The 20,424-nt window shown below is 40.9% G+C and overlaps 3 protein-coding genes across 5 annotated transcripts; 1 reads left to right on the top strand and 2 right to left on the bottom strand.

The window, feature by feature from the left end:
- Positions 1-732: 732 nt before the first annotated feature.
- LOC308286601 (phosphopantothenate--cysteine ligase-like) lies at positions 733-2,736 on the top strand. The gene is made up of 4 exons (XM_080727688.1): positions 733-791; positions 1,528-2,069; positions 2,179-2,282; positions 2,364-2,736. Exons 2-4 carry the CDS (start codon positions 1,529-1,531, stop codon positions 2,685-2,687), a joined length of 969 nt encoding a protein of 322 aa, XP_080583814.1. The 5' UTR covers positions 733-791; position 1,528; the 3' UTR covers positions 2,688-2,736.
- A 509-nt stretch (positions 2,737-3,245) lies between these two features.
- Positions 3,246-10,146, bottom strand: utp3 (UTP3 small subunit processome component). Of its 3 annotated transcripts, XM_080727687.1 has the most exons (16): positions 9,977-10,146; positions 8,965-9,052; positions 7,913-7,969; positions 7,764-7,820; positions 7,385-7,517; positions 7,234-7,302; positions 7,011-7,132; positions 6,738-6,893; positions 6,515-6,586; positions 6,367-6,407; positions 6,180-6,276; positions 5,223-5,360; positions 4,589-4,731; positions 4,436-4,499; positions 4,046-4,153; positions 3,246-3,381 (listed from the first exon to the last, which is right to left on the bottom strand). In XM_080727687.1, exons 1-16 carry the CDS (start codon positions 9,991-9,993, stop codon positions 3,292-3,294), a joined length of 1,452 nt encoding a protein of 483 aa, XP_080583813.1. In that variant the 5' UTR covers positions 9,994-10,146; the 3' UTR covers positions 3,246-3,291. The 3 variants fall into 3 exon arrangements, with proteins under 3 accessions (XP_080583813.1, XP_080583812.1, XP_080583811.1); XM_080727686.1 differs by lacking the exon at positions 3,246-3,381 and having other exon boundaries at positions 3,936-4,153; positions 5,229-5,360; XM_080727685.1 differs by lacking the exon at positions 3,246-3,381 and having other exon boundaries at positions 3,936-4,153.
- Positions 10,147-13,157: 3,011 nt separating this feature from the next.
- fam83e (family with sequence similarity 83 member E) lies at positions 13,158-20,199 on the bottom strand (the record flags this gene model as incomplete). Its single annotated transcript, XM_080728212.1, has 7 exons — positions 13,158-13,211; positions 14,125-14,343; positions 14,896-15,136; positions 15,677-16,135; positions 16,748-16,872; positions 19,329-19,475; positions 19,732-20,199. 7 exons carry the CDS (start codon positions 20,197-20,199, stop codon positions 13,158-13,160), a joined length of 1,713 nt encoding a protein of 570 aa, XP_080584338.1.
- Between the last annotated feature and the right edge of the window lie 225 nt (positions 20,200-20,424).

The raw sequence follows: 20,424 nt of genomic DNA on the forward strand, positions 1-20,424 counted from the left end.
TGCACAGGAAAAGGTACATTTTCATCATGACTTGTACCATGAAATCACTGGTACAAGGTCAACTAAAAGGATTTACACCTCAAAAAATATTTTGGGCTTGTTTCTTGGTTTATATGGATATGAACAATCAGAGTATAGGCTACTGCTACCTAAATAATGCTAAATTATGTACATCACGGGAGAGCATCACGCGTGCAGGCTAGGCTGGATATAGCCCTGAATACAGGACCGTCCTGTATTCAGGGCTAGGCTGGATAAATCACGGCAAAGGGACAGGAAAAACAGGGATTTGGCATTCTTACAGCATATTAGAGTTTCACACACAAGCAAACAGTTAATAACACAATTATTATAAGGCCACACCACCATTTTATGTTACTTACATTTTCTAATTTTAATGTTATTAAACGTGCCATGGTCATATTGCTGTTTCACCTTTTTTCTTCTTTTTGTATCCCACAATTTTGTAACCCATTTTCACCCAGTGCCAATTGCCTTGCCTAAGCTGTAATGCTGGGCGCTGCTCTCCCTCTAGCCAACCTGGGGAGTGAGGAGAGCCTCGAACTGAGCTCATGCTTGCTTCAAAGGATTTTTGGTTTACCTTTATTAATATCCATCACCATCATACGCCAACGGGATTGTAGATCTTCCATGGCATTGGACGGCGCTGTCGATCCTAGTGGAAACGCCACATTCTTTTTAACGTAGACCGAAGAAGAACAGTCAGGAAGTGTGGAAGTTGTCAACACAACAGAAGGTGAAAAGTAGCGTGCAGACGTTCTCACAGAAAAGTAGGTAAACTCTTCAAATAGCTTTCCTCGTTAGTGAAATTAAGTGACATTAATTAACCACACACTTGAAATTCCCGTTGCTGTGTGTTTTGTTAAATATCCACGTTCGCACAGCGTCAGCATGTACTGTCTGGGAACAGTAACTGAACTGAACTATTATGTTTATCATAATACCGGGGATGATGAGAGAATCAATCTTATTTCACCCTACCTATGATTTCAGCCCGCTAAACATGGATTCACTGTCTGGAAGCTTCTGGATCACTGGTTCTCAACTTAGGGACTGGGGACCACCAGTGGTCCAAATGGATGGAGGGTCTGTAACTTTGAGTGTACTGTGTACAAATGGAACAATTAGCCAGTAGCTATGCCCCTCCCGAAAAAAACTTTTGTCCAATGCTAGCTTAGCAACCGGCAGAGCAGGAAGTTATTCTAAGCTAGCATTGGACAACAGCTTTTTGGGAGGGGCATAGCTACTGGCTAATTATTTCAGTTAAATGAACGAATTTTACATTGTAGATTAAGGTCCCAAAGACGATAACATTATTATAACCATTGTTCAATATGTACACTCAAGTTACAGACCCTTAAAGGTCCATTTGGACCCCTGTTGAGCCCTGGACCAGACATTGAGAAACAGTGATCACTGTCTAGTTACCTTTGCAGTATTTTTCCATGTGTTTGGAGTGCTTTGTTAGAGAGGGGGTCTAATAATATATATCACTTATTTTCTAAGTATGGCAGAACATGGAGAAGCCACCATTGATGGGAAGCTGGCTGAAGAGTTCGCGGTTCCCTCTCACGTTGAAGACGTCAGGAAGCAGATGAGTGCCTTTGCAGAGCAGCACGGGGCCGTCGGTCGCAGGGTTGTCCTCATCACGTCGGGTGGGACCAAGGTTCCTCTGGAGTCCCGTACCGTTCGCTTCCTCGACAACTTCAGCAGTGGAAGGCGAGGAGCCTCCTCGGCGGAGTACTTCCTAGACTCTGGCTACGCCGTGATCTTCCTACACAGGCACCGATCCCTGTATCCTTACACACGCTTGTACTCTGGCATAAACATACTGGACACTCTACAGGTACAGCCGAGTGAAGACGGAGCGTCGTCCAGCAGCTGCGGTCAAGTGGTGGTCAACCAGCAGGCACTTCCCAACATCGCCAAAGTCCTGAAGCGTTACCAGGAGGTGAAAGAAGAAGGGTTTCTTCTGCCCATCGAATTCAGCACCCTGTCAGAATACCTGCACCTTCTCAAAGCAGCAGCACAGGCTCTCAGCACAATAGGTATGTGGTTTCTTGGTGTGACACTGTGAATTATGAATTATGCTGCATGTTGTCCTTGTCTAGTCTAAATTGCCCTGAACACATCTACCGGTATGTTTATTCTTATTAGGCTCCAATGCCATGTTTTACTTGGCTGCAGCAGTGTCAGATTTCTATATCCCAGCATCTGATATGCCTGAACACAAAATTCAATCTTCCAATGGACCTCTTCAGGTGAGTAATATAAACCAAAACCATTTAATACATTATCATCATATTTAAACTGATTTACACCTGTTTTCCCTCTATCCACAGATCAGCATGAAAATGGTTCCTAAAATCCTGTCCCCACTGGTGAAGGACTGGGCACCACAGGCGTTCGTCATTTCCTTCAAGCTGGAGACGGATCCGTCCATCCTGCTGGAAAAGGCGAGAAAGGCTCTAGACACCTACAGACACCAGGCAGTGGTGGCTAACGTACTGGACACCAGGCGGGGTTATGTGGTGGTGGTGACCCCAGACACGCAGGCTGAGCTGATCCTCACAGATGAGGATGTGAATAAAGGGGCTGAGATAGAGGAGAAGATTGTCAGCAACCTGACTGCCGCACACAGCCAGTTCATTACCAAAAACGGCTGACTATTGAAATACTAGTAGAATGCAAGTTAATGACATGGCTAGCTTTAGTCTGTGGGCCAGTACCCTTGCAATTTGGCTAATGTTCATGCTTGTTCTACTGGGGAGTAGGGATGCCAATGACTAAAGAAATCCTTAGTTGACTTAGTCATAGGAATTTGTTTATTTAATCAACAAATCTGTAAAATTGTCTTTGCTGCATACAATCATCCATAGATACATTACGACTTGTAGTTCACTTTTTGCAGTTTCCGCATAAGGTTCATAGGTTGTGTTGCCTTATGACGAAGACAAAAGAGTAGGTGGTAGAACATAATATTTGACTTAGTGTATTACTCACATATTGCCTTTGCCTTCCTCCTTTTATGATTATTAAATGCAAAGTACCTCTTGAATGTGAGTAAGTGTAAAAAAGCCTATGTAACTTAATCATGTTTGAGAAGTTTGTATAAATACAAGCTCTTATGCCCAAGCAATGATGAACATCTAAATAGTTCAATTACATGGTTTACATATAACAGTTGCCTGGTACAGTCTGTCTCGATTGACAAGTCAGCTCCCTCGGCGGCGTGCTTTGTTCTTCGTCTGGCGCCTCTGTTTGGGTGGGTTACTTGAGTTTGACACTCTTCTTGACTCCAGCACGGATACCAGACAGCTCTCCACTGTATCTAGCGTCCTCCTTACGAACCTCACGGACCTGGCAATACAGATACAACATACTTTGTTCGAAGATGTACTTGTCAACATGATTACACTGTTGCTCAGAATGTGCAGTGAGATGTATGGCCTGCTCCACCAGACTCCACCAAACAATAATGTACACGATATTTTATGAAAGTAGAAAAGTAGATCAGGTTACAATACAAAGGTACTGAACACAAGTAATGTAGAAATATTTAAATGACCCAGAGAATTACATGCATATAGTCCTAGGCTGTTTGAGCATTTTTGCCTATGACATGGCCAAAATAGGCACGCCAGGGATAATGTAGTTCGGGGGTTTATACCTTTTCTGAAATGTGATACAATAGCAGTTCAGTATAAGATATTTTTCCCCCCTCTAAAATGTAATCCACCCCAACTACTACAAACGGCCTCTGGGATAATGCTTTAATGTTTACAAAAAATCTGAACCCTATCGTCCCTATTCTGTATAGGCATCTACAAGCTCAACACAGTGTTAAGCGCTGTGATCTTGTAGCACTGCAAATCTTGGTGTAGAGGGAGAAAAGGAGGGGATGAAGTGTAGACCCCTAGAGACCCTGGTCAATGAAATATATATGCTTTAATGATAACCTCTTCCAACCATAGTGGTCAAATAGGCTGTAAAACATCTTCCAATCATGATGCAGATTACTAACCTGGCCCTTTCTGCGAATAATGGCCCGTCTGTACTTCTCTCTGTGTTTGACCCTGGGATTACGGTCAATCTTCTTCCTCTTTGGTGTGAGTCCTTTGTTCTTGGCCATCTGTGGAAAACAGTGTGAGTGCATAATCAGACTACTTGTTTAAAAGCCGGAAATGTTAAAATGTGGAAAGACAATTGAATGTTCTCATAACTTTACGGTCTGATGCCTTGTACATAATTATGATCTTAAGACTATAATGAGATATACTGTAATAAAACAATGTATGAAACAATTACTGATTTCCCCCCTTGGGATAATAAAGGTATCTATCTATAATTACTTTATGCCATGTATTTGGGACCATAATCTAATTCTACATAGGCTGTTGTAATGGTACTGCACCTCATATGTGATAGCTCTCTTTGCATCTGCATCCTTGTCGTCCGTCTCTCCAGCCTCTTCCAATCTGAAACGAGTACGATAGATATTTAGAGCCCTCATCCAGCCTGTCTCAGCTCTACTGCTCAGAAGACTCTTGATACAAATCACACTCACTCTTCAGCCTCTGGGTCAGCGTTCTTCTTCTTCCTCTTTAGTTTCAACCTCTCCTCCACTCCTTGGTAGAAGCGCAGGGCCGCTTCCTCGTCCAGGTCAGAGTCGGACTCTCCAGCAATTTCTGCCTCTGACTCTTCAGACACCTGGCATATGTCAATAATGCTCATGAAAATAAAGGCTAAGGTACAGTCGATGTGTAATTGACCATTTCTAGTTATTTTCCATTTTGAAATCTAGCCTGTCCCAGATTCAGTGGTTCCCAAACTTTTCAGGTCGAGACCCAAAAGAGAGATTAGACGTTTGCCCGGGACCCAGACTAGTGAAAATAGCAGATCTACAAGCACACAACGCGTCACAAGCTTGTTGAGCGGATATTTTCACTACTTCTTACCGGTAATTGTTATTTTTTTTTATATTCATGGAATTTCTTAGATGTTTGTTTATAAAAATATATAAATGTACTTATTTCTTAATGAAAAAATAAAATCTTTTGAAATATATTTTTTCAAATGTAGGAAAAGATTTTTACTCAAGATTTCTTCACCCATAGAAATTGGTCCGTGACCCACAAATGGGTCCCGACCCACTGTTTGGGAAACAGTACCCTAATTGAAGAACAAGTGGAATATCTCACCTTCACCTTCTTACTGGAGACTTCAGCCAGCTCGCTTTCACCAGGCAGCCTAGAGGTCTTTTCCTTATGTTCTTCTGATAGCAGCTTACGAAGCTGTGGTGCAAGTCGAGAATCTACTACGCTAAGTTCATTGATGAGCTGCAAGAAGGAAAATGCACATTTCAGTCAAATATGGAAGTTCTGTTTGGTAGCCCTGCTAGCTGCCATACAGAACAGAAAAACTTTTAGTTCACATATATATAATAATAACTGATGATCCACTGTACACACCAGCGTACGCAAATTAGCCCTGGTTTCCTGTTTTTCTCATGTCACTATAGGTCAAATATTTAAATTTGTTGTTTTTCAAAACCTTTAACAATGTTTCCAAAAACAAACTCACTAAAATCGAAAAGCATGTGTCATTTTAGATTTAAGGTTTGGCCGTTTAAAAATAGCAGATATACAAGCTCACAATGAGTCACTTCGTGCCACACAGCGAGCTTCTTCATCAGTGTGAGAACTACCGATTTAGAAGGCATTTTTTGATAAGACTTAGTGTAAGATCAGTTTTTGTTTTTTTGTTGTTTTTCTTTTTCATGTGGCATCCAGTATACATTAGGGGTGCATTCGGAATTACACTCAAGAGCTGGAATGCTCTCTGCTCATTAGTTAGAAATTAGTAGAAATTCAGAAATTCAGATGCCAGAGCACTGCGCTCTAGGTGCCCTCAGGGCACACAGCCACACTGACCACCGTGAATCAGAAGCCCCTCACACAGGCCTTGCACCTGCAGTCCTACATTTTTATCATGTTAGATTCCCATAATGTTACACATTATGTTTTGGGACAAAAATCAGCAGTTCAATTAATTGAAAACATTTTCCAGTGCCTGGGATTTAAAAAATATTTTCAGGAATTACATCATGACAGAGAGGAACCCTCTTAGAAGTTTCCAACCAAAGATATATCACTTACATTTCTGTAAGTGAGCAGTCTCTCTATCACAGGGTGGTTATGTGCTGGAACTCTCTTCGCTTTCAGGACCAAGTAGAAGCTGATGTTTGTGCAGTAACTGAACAGAAACAGCGATTAGTTCACATTCAGTAAATCTAAATCACTAATACATACACTTGTGTTATGTTACAACTTAATTAACACTTACTTCAGATAGAGTTGATGCTTTGTCTTCAGGTAATCGGCCCCCTTTAGAAAAACAAGTGCAGAATTACATATAAATGATCTAGTTTGGATACACTGCATCTCCATCTATGGTAAATTAACAGTTGAAAATGTTGTTAAAATAGGCTCACCTTTCCTGGAGGAATATGTCCAGCTTTGATCATCTCAATGAGGGGCTGAAGCTCATCCTTAATTTCTTTAAGCTGCAAACAGCATAACGTATCAGCAGTGTTTCATATGAACGTAAGGAAACTGGAATAGCAGCAACTGGACACATTTGAACCTGTTGTTCAAGTAAGTACAACAACTTCTGGCTTATTGCCCATAATATATACTGTATGCATGTTTTTTTACCTTTGTCTTGAAGTCACGGATGAGTTCGAGCAGCTCTGGCGATTCCTTCTTCAAAAGTTTCATCTTTTCTTTCTGGGACATCTGCTTCAGGTCCTTCACAATCCTTTCCTCCTTTTCCACTACCTTCTCTTCATCTTTCTCCTCCACAGCAAATTCCTACAAATTCAGCCATATGATACACATAAACAGCCATATGAGAGAGGGATAGATAGATATATGCAAACTTAAGTACACAATTTAAGTTTTATTATCATTACTGAATGCGAGGAGTACCTGAAAAAGGTTCAGATCATAGTCTTCCTCAGTCAGATTGGCGGCCAAACGTTTCTGAATGTTCTTAGCTTCCGCTTCTTCCTCTTGATCCTCAGCTTCAATCTCCTCTCGTGTTTTCCCTTCTGCAATGACAAGCATGATTTTCAAAGCCTACATTAGAAACACACCAGCAACAGATTTATTGTTGTATAAAACAATGTGGGTCGCAGCGCAATATGCTTACTAGTGGCCTGGTATTCAGAGTCGTAGAAGGTCTTCTTGCGTTTTCCCCATGCCATATCGTTAGGGAGATCTAGGGAGCACAACGCAATTAGCCAAGCTGGACGGTGACAAATGTACAAACTTGAGCTTCTGCCTTTGACTATTTTCATTACCGTCATCCTCCTTCCCCTCCAGGTCACTCTCCATGTCGGTCCCCTCTTCCTCATCACCTTCCTCTTCAGCCTCCTCTTCCCCACCATCTTCCTCGCCTGACTCAGAATCATCATCCAGGGCCATTACTTCCTCCTGTGAATTGTAACAGAACTTGAGCTGGATCTTGGAACTTTGACAGAACAGAGCACACATCTTGTTGAGCACATATAGTGACACGACCAAACTAAGAGGCACACCAATGATTATACTCAGTCATTTAGGGCTAGGCGAAAGTGTAGAGAGAAACTAAATACTCTGAACCAGTTTGAATTATAATTTTTTATTATTCTGGTCATCAGATTATAATTTGATTACTTACAGATAAGTGTATTCACTCACCTCATCATCGATGTCTTCCTGGTCGCTGTCCACGTGCACACCACGGGCCAGGAGGCTCTATGATTTAGTTGAAAGGAAAAAAAAGTAAGTGACCATGAAAATATGATGGACCCCACCTTACTGAACAATCCATGGGAACAGAAACTTACTGCAATCTTTGCATCGTGAAATTCGTCAATCTTGTCCTTTGTGTACTGCACAGATTTCTGGTATGGAGAAATGAGACATAATGCATGTTTAATACTGATTTATGACTCAGTGCTGCTGACATGGCAATCAATATAGAGTCAACCCATAGCAGCAGTTCAGTATGAAATCACAATAGAAGTTACTTAAAGGCACTTTTCACATAGAGCAGGTCTAGAATGTACTCTATGGTTTATTTTTGAATTAAAATCAGAGATTAAAAGGAAATTGATGGAAGCCGAATCAAAACAAACACTGAAAGTTTAATAGGGAAAGAATAAACTAGACTGCACTCTGTCGAGGTGCCAACTTGCTCCTTGTGCACTCGTGGCCATATATGGCCTATTTGTGCGCTAGCAGAGTGCGCAAGTACTGCGACCGGTGCTGTTCGGTGCCGTCTGTATGTTTGTGGGCGGGCAAGTTGGCACTCTGCCGAGGTGCGAAGTGCCAACTTTTGCCTTCTCATTTATATCAGGTCGCATGTCACCCTGTGTATTTTTTTCAAGGGTTTTCCCACTGGATGACGTAAACACAAACGCACAGATACCACCGGAAACAGAGGCCGCACCGAACGCACAGTATTTGTTCGCACTGCTGGTGCAAGTAATTGGGCGTATACAATGTCTTCTGTCACAATGTCATTGTCCATAGTCTTATGAAGTGCATTCAAATTTGTCCACTTTCCATCGTTTGATATGATAATCAATAATGTACAGTAAATTATTTCACAACACTGTAGGACAGAGTTGCTTTCTTCTTAATTAGACCTGGTGTAATCTATATTGTTATATCTTTCATGCCGGGAGCCAACTCCATGTCTCATACACCTCTGCGTCTCATATAACAACATCATTCGATTTCTTTAATAAGAATTTGAAGGTTTTCAGAAAACCTAAGGTGAGGTTTTAGAAGGCTTTTTTAGGATTGGCCTCAGGTGTAAATGGGTGAAGTTCCATGAAACACCTCTACATGCATGTACATAAAACTGGTGATGTGCTTCACCGCCTTGCCTCACCTTATCCGGGACAGGCATGTCCTTGTAGGCTCGAGGATCATCTTCATCATATTTCTCTTTCTCGTAAGTCTTTTTAACCTTCTTTAACCTGAAAGTGTATGCATTGAAGTGTTTAGTCTTTCCTTTGACTTGATGTGTACACAACTACACCTGGCCATCGCAACACAAGCTGTGTTTATTGTTTAATAATAACACTCTGCATAATAAGATTGTTACACGTTTGCCTATAGGATCAAGACCATCATAGATGTATTTTATTGATTATAACATTTGCATATGCATATCTATGAAGTAAAAGTCAGACAGACTCGATATGATAGTCTTGATCCAAGACTAAGTTAGTGTTCAAGGGGTAACAGGAATATCCAACCTAAAACAAAGACGAACCAAACTCGTTTCCCAACGGGTCTGTGGCCTTAAGCTAGATGCAGAATAGAAAAAATTATAATCTTTGCTTCTGGGGGTCCCTGGAACAAAATATTTTGTGATGGGGGTCCGTGGCCAAATACATATCATTATGGGGGTCCTTGACATGACAAAGTTTGAGAAACAATGATAGCAACATACGTTTTTTCACGAAAACCGTTAGGAATTGGATTTAGAAGACATTTTTAGAATGTGCCTATCAGTGGTTAAAGACGCCCAAAATGTGTTTTTGGCCGCAGACCCCCATCTCAAAATATTGTGTTACACGGATAGACCCCTATCGCAAAATATTTTGTTCCAGGGACCCCCAGAAGTAAAGATTAGATTTCGGTCTATTGGGAAACGAGTTTGGGTCGACTTTGTTTTAGGTCGACGACTCGACGTTCAAGGGGCTCGTCGGTTAGTATTTAATGATGATGCTATTGCTATCAGATAGCCTTTCCTTTTTGTCAACGCCAGAAATGTCAGTAGTCTCAGCAAGTCTCGCTTAAAATTGGACAACGTTTAAAAGGTTTTATCTAAACTTTATCTGCTGTTAGTTGAAACCAAATATTAACAATCGTTGCTCGCAGTGTTGTTTTCTTACCTTAGTTGTCGAACCATGATGTAAAACTGCTAAATTATTCCTCTACCAGGTAATTAACTAAATCGTTTCAAAACGTAAAACAAATTAACCGTTTTGTATTCGGCAATTAACTTAATTCAAAATGATACAAGACAAAACACAAACGCATTCACAGAAAATCACAAGCATGACTCCATGTGCTTCCGGGAAGTCTTCTTCTTCTGACCGGATGGAAACGTGTACATCCTATTCTGAATGAATATCGCCCTCTAGCGAGTAATCTACTGCAGTGTTTCTCGATCTTTTTTGGCTTGAGTACCCCCTTTCTCTGATTTCTGTAACCCCTTTACCCTGCAACAACATTGTGTTTATAAAACTGTAATTCAAATATAAATAAATAGTGATGCTATTTCAAGAATATAAAATCACAAATAAGGAATGGAGTGAAAGAGTTTCAAACGGTTTTCATGTCAATATAACTTCAGTACATTCAAACAACTTTAAAAGACATCCCAGTTGCCTGGTACCATGTAATTTGGGTTAGCAACTCAGGCTTATATCAAGTTTCTCCATGTGTCATCATTTTCCCCTTCTAATGCAATTGTAGTCAATTATTTAACTATGAAAAATATTACAATATTAGCATGATTTATACTTATAGCCTACTTTTATTTTAATTTTTTGGGTGGCAATTTCTGAGTACCCCCTGCAGTACCTCCACGTACCCCTAGGGGTACACGTATTCCCCATTTGAGAAACACTGATCTACTGTATGGTTTTGTGTGTGTGTGTGTGTGTGTGTGTGTGTGTGTGCGTGTGTGCGTGCGTGCGTGCGTGCGTGCGTGCGTGCGTGCGTGCGCCGTGCGTGCGTGCGTGCGTGCGTCGGTGTGTGTGTGTGTGTAAAGTATCTATACTGCAGTCTGCAATATAGAAATACTCTGTTAAGTAAAAGTCTGGAATTCAAAATGTACTTGAGTAAAAGTATGAAAGTGAATACAGTAGGCCTAGTGTACTTTTTATAATATAAATCATACATTAACCTGATTAACGTAACAGTTATTACTTTGCAAAGTAACTGTTACAGACACTAAACAAGAGGACAAAGCAGCAGCATAGTGAACAAATAAACAATATTGCTGTGGACTGAGGAGTGCATGCAAGACTGCAAGCGTCAGACTCTTCACACACTACCAAGAGCGTACCAACAGGGGGTGGTTAGGTGGTAATGTGCGGACTGATGTATCAGGCTATAACAGTAACTAGTAACTAATGTTTTCAAATAAACATAGTGGATTAAAAGTACAATATTTGGATCCGAGATGTAGTGGAGTAGAAGTAAAAGTATTGGAAATTGGAAATACAATTGGAAATACAAAAAATACAAAATTGTAGCTACTCAAGTACAGCACTTTACTAATTGTACTTTACTTTCCACCACCACTGCTGGTGTGTGTGTGTGTGTGTGTGTGTGTGTGTGTGTGTGTGTGTGTGTGTGTGTGTGTGTGTGTGTGTGTGTGTGTGCTGTGTGTGTGTGTGTGTGTGCGCGCGCGCGCGTGCGTACGTGTGTGTGTGGGAAGCTTTACATTGTGTGTGTGTGTGGCGAGCTTTACATTGTGTGTGTGTGTGTGTGTGTGTGCGTGTGTGTGTGTGTGTGTGTGTTTGCGCGTGTGTGTGCGTGCCTGTGTGCCTGTGTGTTTAATATAACATGATAAGATAAAAACAAATGTGAAATAATCGACACGGCTTACATACTGTAGTGTTTTATCACTTTTATTTCCTGGTGTCTTCCAAGAAAATTGATAAATACAACAATATAACAGATCCTGGTCTTTAACAATGGTCAAATGTTGTGCTTTCAGAGTCATAAGTGTGAACTGTAATAACACTGCATATTGTATAACTTATCACTCTAGTTGTGAGTGACTAGACTACTGATCATCTGGCACCTTGATGGCTGTTTTGTCCAAAATATTTGATAAGTATATTTGACTTCACCACTTTTCAACCTATGTTCATATAATTGGTCCTCACTAATGTTCAAGATAAAATAGTGCACCATTCTTTTCTACTCGGTCTGTATCTCTTAGGAGAGCTGTGGGTAGTTAAAAACATGTCTGTCAGTGACGTCATCGCTAGGCAGTGTACTCTATGGTTTATTTTGAATTTAAATCAGAGATTAAAAGTAAATTGATGGAAGCTGAATCAAAACAAACACTGAAAGTATAATGGAGAAAGAATAAACTAGACTGCACTCTGTCAAGGTGCCAACTTGCGTCTTGTAAACTTGTGGCCATATATGGCCTACTTGAGTGGCAGCAGAGCGTGCAAGTACTGCGATCGGTGCTGTTCGGTGCTGTCTGTACAGTATGTATGAGGGTGGGCAAGTTGGCCGAAGTGCCATGTGCCAACTTTTGCCTTCTTATTATTTATATTGCACACACTGCTGCCACAAGTAATTAGGCGTATACAATGTCCTGTCACAATGTCATTATCCATAGTCTTATGAAGTGCATTCAGATCTTTCCATCGTTTGATATGATAATCAATAATGTAACTTCTTGTAGGGCTTCTTCTTCTTCTTAATTAGACCTGGTGTAATCTATACATTGATATATCTTTCTTGCCGGGAGCCACCTCTGTGTAACACCTCTGCGTCTCATATAACAACATAATTAGATTTCTTTAATAAGAATTTGAAGGTTTTCAGAAAACCTAAGGTGAGGTTTTAGAAGGCGTTTTTAGAATGAGTTTAAAAATAAAATAGGATATATATATTTAGATTTTTATTATCACAAAAACTATAACATTGCAACTCTTCAGGAATAGAAACCCTGCAGTTTCTATTAGCTTGGATTCCCCATCGATGATGTCACTGGCCAACGGGTTTCTGAACTGCCCACAGCCCTCCTATGAGACAAAGACTGAGTAGAAGTTCTATTTTATCATGAACAAGTGAGGACCAATTATATGAAGATATGTTGAAAAGTGGTGAAGTCGTCCTTTAAGCTTGTAATGATCATCTTTCTTTTACTTAGGACCATTTTTCAAATCTATTATTACTTTCACATTTTAGACAAAATAGCCAGTTTTACTGTACATCAAGGTGCCCACCTGACCTGTTACCCTACTGGATAGCTGCCTTTTCTCAGTGAAAGAAGGAGTCCCTCATTTTGTTTCTTTTTGTCCTCCTTTCCGGTCTGTCTCAGGTCTTCGCCAGTCTGTTTGGAGTCCAAAACTGGAGCTCCGGGGCCTCGGACTGGACAGAAAGGATTTTGGAGTTCTGACGTACCCAGATTGCACTTCATTGCTCCTCTTCCTCATCAGTGCAAAGGCTGGTGTCACTCGTCCAGTGTCAAAGTACTGTAAGTAATAAAATTCAGTCATTTGGAGAAGAGTGTGTGGTGCGGGTTTCTTTTCAATTCTGTTATTTTTCACAGGCACCTTATTTAAGAGATGTGCGTATTTTTCTATTTTTGATCGAAGTACTGTAAGGACAAATGGTGATAGACATTTGTCTCTCATAATCTTTGTCTCTGTTGTGTTCTCAGTGGTGGAAAGTAACTAAGTTCTGTACTTAGGCCTACAATGTTGAGGTATTTGGAGCATTTCCAATTTCCAATACTTGTACTTATACTCCACTACATCTCAGATCTAAATATTGTACTTTTACTCCACTACATTAATTTGAAAACTTTAGTTAGTTGTTACTTTGAAGATTATTACAAAACATACATTAACCAATTCAACCCTATACATTTCGGCCATTAAAATAGCCGATCTACAAGCTCACAATGTGTCGCATCTATGCTAATTTCAAAAGATTTTTATACATTTGAAAACTTAAAATGTGACATTCGGCATAATGAGAAATTTAATTTTGGTTATTTTTATGCCAATACTTGGTACTTTTACTTAAGTTCATTTTGAATTCCAGACTTTTACTTACTTTAACCGTACAAGTCAATATAATTGAAATGTAGTACAGTACAAGTACACCCTGCCTAAAAGGAACATCCCAAATAAGACCTTTTACGGTCTTTTTTACGTTGGAAGCCCTTGAGTATTACTTCATTGCTGTATTTATATATGTTTTTATAAACCGTTTGAGTGCTTTTTCCATCACTGTGTGTTCTCCACACACACAATAATTAACAACATTGCCCACTTACATTGCCCTGTAGTCTTGGCACTGCGGAGCTTCTGTCTTCTGGTGTTGGATCAGTAGTCTGAAAACTCAGGTTCATCATGGAGCGGCTCAGTTCTGACACCGCGGCCCTCGATCGTCCCTTGTGCTGATCTGAAGAGCTCTGCTTTGGCTGTAACCTCCTCATTATGTCACTCAGAGAACTGAAGCTCTCCGACTGAGCCACCCGTAGTATTATTGGTTTCTGTGAAGAGAGAGGCCATGTGTGAGGTACAATGCAGTTTTTGAGAGGTGACATGATACCATCTGTCCAGGGGTCATCCCCATGTTGGCTTGTGGGGGACATTTTGGTCAAAATGAAATTTTTGACACAGACATACAAAATTAGTGGACAATAATGTTTCCAGAAACACATAAAGAGACAGCCCTGAATGACCATAACAGGTCTGTAACTCTGAGTGTACAAATGGAACCAAATGGACCCATCCAATTGGTTTCATTTGTACACTCTCTGAGTTAAGGGGGTCCTTGCAATTAAAACATTTGAGAACCACTAGTACAAGTTGGACTCCTAATATGCCATAGTGTTGTAGAAAAGTGTCATACATATTCTGAAGAAAACCTTGAAACTGACATTCAGTATTTGGGTATTATGATCAAAATAAGAACATTATAATGGTGTATTTGCCACGGACAAGACCAAGTCTTTGCCACGGACACATTTGTACGGACATATTGATGACCCCTGGGTCTGTCTGTCTATTCTTAATTATGTTCATGTCCATTCATAATGTACCCTAGAAGATGCTGGGCCGTCTCCGTCTCCAGTGGAGCTATTTCCATCCATACTATTGTCCTCCTCCAAAATGTTCTCTGCCCGCGCGTGCCTCCTCTCCAGGAAAGAAAAGTTCCCAGTGTTGTGCCTTGACTCCTGTTCCCTCCTGTCTCCGCCAGGTCTGGTTGTCCTGTTATCTGAGTCTGTGCTCTCCTCATTAGAAACCTGCCTGTTATAGGCTCGCTCTATTTTACGTCCAACCCTGGAAGGGAGGGGGAGATGTATTTTTATGTGATACAAATGTATGAAAATGTGTTTTTGTGTTCTCTGCTTTTTTTTTTACATTACCTCTGTTGAATTTCAGGTTTGGTGGTGTAGTTGTGGTTATCTGTCGGAGAGAGGTGCTGGGTTTTGCTGCAATTATAATCAGGGTCAACAAGTATTACCACCACAAAAATCTCTGTAATGTTAACTTATTAAGATCTCAATGTCCCGAATCATCAATGCCTGTCTCCACATAATGATTTTATCGCACGCAGATCTTTTGTCACACGCATGATGAGAGAATGATGGTAAAGTCATTTACAGACAACCCATTGGAAATAAGTTGAGAGTGAGAGAGACATGAACAGACAAAGTAAATTCTCAAAATTGTTTCTCAAAAATGTTTATACAGTAAAAGAGGTACAGTAGACCTAATCGTTTTTATATAAACTCCTAATTATACACTATATTCACCTATTATGACATGCCCAGAATGTGGACGCTAGGGCTCATGTGGTTAAGATGTTAAGCAGTATACCTATGTTCATTCACTGGTTTTGTGTTTTTTCTGCTGATTGCAGCCTCCTCTACAGCAGGGGTCTTCTTTTCAAATGGCATGCTTTGAAGTGGCCTTTCCAGTGGCAGGATGATCTCCTCCTCATGATCAATGACAGGGGACATATGAGAGAAATGTCTGCCTCCCTTGAGGACCCCCAGCGCCTCCCAGTCCAGGGGAGGGTCTGCAGGTGGAGGCGGAGGGGGCGTAGTGGCATAATCTAGGAGGGGATGGTGATGGTGTTTAGGGTGATGATGGTGGTTGGAGAACTCAACCTGTCGGTGGGGCACAAACACAGGCGACATGGTGACCTTCCCGGTGTCCGAGATGGGGGACGAGGCAGCGAAAAGGATCCTGAACTCCCGATCGAAGGATTCGACAACCGGGCCACTAAGAACTGTGACCAGTTGTCGATGCAAGTGGGCATCTGTCCAGGTGAGGCTGATTAATACAAAACAGACTGTTATGTCATGTAGTGAGCGTGCAATAGATATGATTTGATTGATTATTTTATTAGACAGAAATGTCTACAAGTATAGTCAATACAATAGAAATGTCCTCTGTATTTAATTCATGGACATAATAAATAGCAAGCAAAGAAAACATTCAATAATATCACAGTTAAAAAAACACTATATGCACAGGATAGGGGAAACAAGGGGGTGGGGTTAAGGCAAGGGGGGGGGGGGGGGGGGGGGGCGTGCTCACTTCTCGCCTGTCTATGGGAGAAGTGATAACTACCTCCTTCTCTGGCCTCCTGAAAGGTGAGTTTTCAGGGCAGTTTTGAAGGATGCCAGCAAGCTACATGTTTTAAGGGAGGTAGTCAAGGAATTCTACACCAGGGTGGCAGTGATGTAGAAGGAGATATCAATATTTGTCTTATGGGTTTGTGTTATCAGATCATTGTGTGCGCTCCCTCTGGTGTTGTGGCTGTGGGTGTCGCTAACTTTTTGGAGATGTTTGGTCAGATATGCGGGTACTGAGGGGATGGAGGGCAGATTTGCATTGACTATTTTGATAGGACCAGGTTTGAAAGCACTGTGTCTGTGTCACCTGTAGTTGCCATGAATCACGGTCTCTAGGTCCACCAGGAGGAAGTTGATTTTCAGCTCCCCTGCCACCATCTTTGCCTCCTTTGAACAGAAGGTTTTCCCCCCAAGAACACGCACTTGCATATTCTGTAAGGGAGTAAATATTGTACTTTTACTCCACTACGTTTATTTCAAAACTTTAGTTACTGGATACTTTGTAGATTTTTATTATTATTACAAAACATACATTAACCACTTCAGCCATATATACATTTTGGCTGTTTGAAAATAGACAATCTACAAGCTCACAATCCGTCGCGATGTGACGCATTGTGAGCTTGTAGATCTGCTATTTTCAAAAGATTTTTATACATTTGATAACTTGAAATGGGACATTCTGCCCATTGAGTACTTTTACTTTTGGTGCTTTTAGTACATTTTGATACCAATACTTTTGTACTTTTACTCAAGTAAATGTTGAATACCGGATTTCTACTTGTAACAGAGAACATCTACATTGCATTATTGATACTTTTACTTAAGTAAAGAATGTAAGTACTTTTTACACCACTGCTATTTTCGGTAAATAAATTTGATGTAAATTAGAAGGAAAAAAGGAGGGGTCCTAGTATACACCCCTGGGTCACTCCAGTCAATGAAATATAGGGTTTAAAGATAAACACCTCAGGTTCAGGTTCAGGTTCGGTTTATTAGTCAAATGCGTATCCATACAAGTACAGACAAACAATGAAATGCTTGTTAAAGATAAACACCTAAACCCTTTACTTAATAATAATCATACATCGATTTTATACAGCGTTTTTCTTGGTTCTGAAAGTAGCTTTAAATACAGAACAAATAAAAGAAGCAATTTACTTAGTTGACTGGTATCCCCCAGGGCTCTATAGGCCCGTCCTGTTTCTGCTCTACACAAAATACTGTATCTTTGCAGAGAATAGTCATCTTTAAGCTCACAATGTGTCACGTTCTGAGCTGGTAGATCTGCTATTTTCCCCCAGAATGGGGACGCTAGGGTTGAAGTGGTTAGTGGTTAACCCCCCCTCGCCTTGTGTTGTCCTTTGTATGCAAATATCTTTTACCCGGATCTGTCTTTCAACAATAGCAGATCTACAAGCTTGCAGCACGGCACTCGGTGCCGTGTTCATTTAATGTTTTCCATTTAATGATTTCCTTTATCGTCATCTTGCGCTAATGCATGCAACTGTTTTCGCCAGGTTTTAAGGTCTTATTTTAGTTGTTTCTAATAAGCTCGCAACCCTCTTTTATATTCCCAACCAGCTATAGAACCTTAACACAATTACTGTACATTCACCCATTCTCTCACACACACACACACACACACACTCACTGTTAACCACAGCTATGTTCTCTCTCGTAAAGTGATCCACAAACAGAATGAATGCACTGAATGCAGTGCAACCAGTTTAGATGTGTGTGGCTATAATGTACACGACACGTTGCACTAATCCTCATTGGTCTGATGATGTTAAAGAGAGATAGAAAACACAGGAATTTGCAAAGAACTCGTGTGGAGTAGATATGAGGTGTGTCAGGGTCCCTTTGGTTAGTTATGAGTCGCATAGTTTGAGTTCCTCCTGTCAGGGGTGACGCACAGTACACTTATGCAATAGACTAGGCCTGCTGCTGTGTTGCAACAAGAATGTGTAGTACATTGTTGTATCTCTCAGCACATTAACACAAAATACATGTCACATACTATGAGATTCACCAGATAAGGTGAGTGATGATGTGTAGTCAACTGGAGCCTGATTTATGCTTAGTTTACGTGCCGAAAACAGCAGATCTACAATCTTAGATCGTCTATTTTTGCGCAACTAGCATAACTCAGACTTGAGTGCAGTGGTGGAAAAAGTACACAAATGTATTACTTACTGTAAGTAAAAGTATGAATACTGGAATATAGAAATAGTCTGTAGGGTGCCCTCCCACCAAAATACCTATGAGAGTGGAATCTGCGTTCCGCCAATGCATTTCAATGATAAGGGAGCGTTTTTTGCAGAAATCCTCTGCTGGCATGAAACCGCTTCACTCTCATTGAAATGCATTGGCGGAACGCGGATTCCACTCTCATAGGTATTTTGGTGTGAGGGCACCCTTACAGGTAAAAGTCAGGAATTCAAATTGTACTTGAGTAAAAGTACAAAAGCAGTTGCATCAAAATGTACTTAAAGTACCAAACGTAAAAGTACTCATTGTGCAGAATGTACTATTTCAAGTTTTCAAATGTATAACAATCTTTTGAAAATAGCAGATCTACAAGCTCACAATGTGTCCCATCACGATGCATTGTGAGCTTGTAAATGTATATAGGGCTGAAGTGGTTAATGTATGTTTTGTAATAACAATCAAAATTTAGGAGGTAACTAACTAGTAACTAAAGTTTTCAAATAAATGTAATGGAGTAAAAGTTAAATGTTTGGATCCAATATGTAACGGAGTAGAAGTAGAAGAATTGGAAATTGGAAATACTCAAGTAAAGTACAAATTAATACAAGTACAGTACTTAAGTTAGTTACTTTACACCACTGCTTGAGTGGACTGTGCAAGAGTGAGTGACTCACTGGATGCCTGAGCCTGTTTGACGTGAAGTCCTCCTGGCTGGTCCGCTGGTTGAGGATAATGTAAACAGGTACACCCCGAGAAGCTGCGTTGTGCAGGTCACTGATGACTGCACAGTCTGTCAGTCTGTCTGTCACTATGGCAATCACCTGTGTATTACACACTTACATCAACAGAGACATCACACAATAATGAATAATAGTCCTACCTCTTTCTACCCCTTTCTCATACAGTACATGACACTCACTTTAATATTGTAGTATTCACAAAAAAAAGAAAGAAAGAAAGAAAGAAAGAAAGAAAGAAAGAAAGAAAGCCACTGTACACTTGACTTAATTTGAAAAACCTTGTATTAAAATGAAAAGAACCTTGCTCATTATTACATACTGTATGGTTTTAGCACACCTGGGAGGCACATTGCAAGTGGCGTCTGATGATCTCTCTGATGGGAAGTTGGCCTTCAGCAGGTGGGCTTGTGTGGACTGTGATACACTCCTGTCCCATCCAAGAGTCTTTCTCTGGCCATCCTAGGTCTAGACACGGAGCAGGGGCGTCGGATAGCGTGGGAAAGTAGCGGGCGGTGAAGTCCTGCAACCCTGAGCCGCCGTCCTCTGCATTCTCCTCCGCTGCCAGCTGTATCTGGCTGGCGTGGTAGTCTTCCGTCCAGCCACTTATCTGACTGACCTCCACCGGAGACAGGAAACGGTCCAAGCGCACGGTACCCAGGCAGGCATAAAAGGCTCTTGGGCCTTCACTCAATAGTCTTTCCACAGCATGACGCTCCCGCTCACAGTGGAGGAACTCTGGGCAAGACTCAGTCACTGGCCAGAACACTGCATCCTCATCCAAGCTCTGCTCCTGGGAGTTTGACATAACTGCAGCCCTGTCTTTTATTTTCAGAATTGGTTATATTTGACAGTTATATGTATCTAATTGCAGTGTTCTGGCTACCACGTTGTATTACGAGACCATTCCAGTCAGGCCAATTTGTGTCACCTTTCACTCCTGTAAAGGTTTGGAGAGTTTTCATGCTTTCGCCATGGGGTTGTCACTAGTGTGAACAGCAGCCACTGTTCCACATCAGTCAAACATGTTCCT

This window comes from Nannobrachium achirus (genome assembly GCF_963921795.1).
Source record: "Nannobrachium achirus genome assembly, chromosome: 6".
In the NCBI taxonomy this organism is placed as follows: Eukaryota; Metazoa; Chordata; class Actinopteri; order Myctophiformes; family Myctophidae; genus Nannobrachium; species Nannobrachium achirus.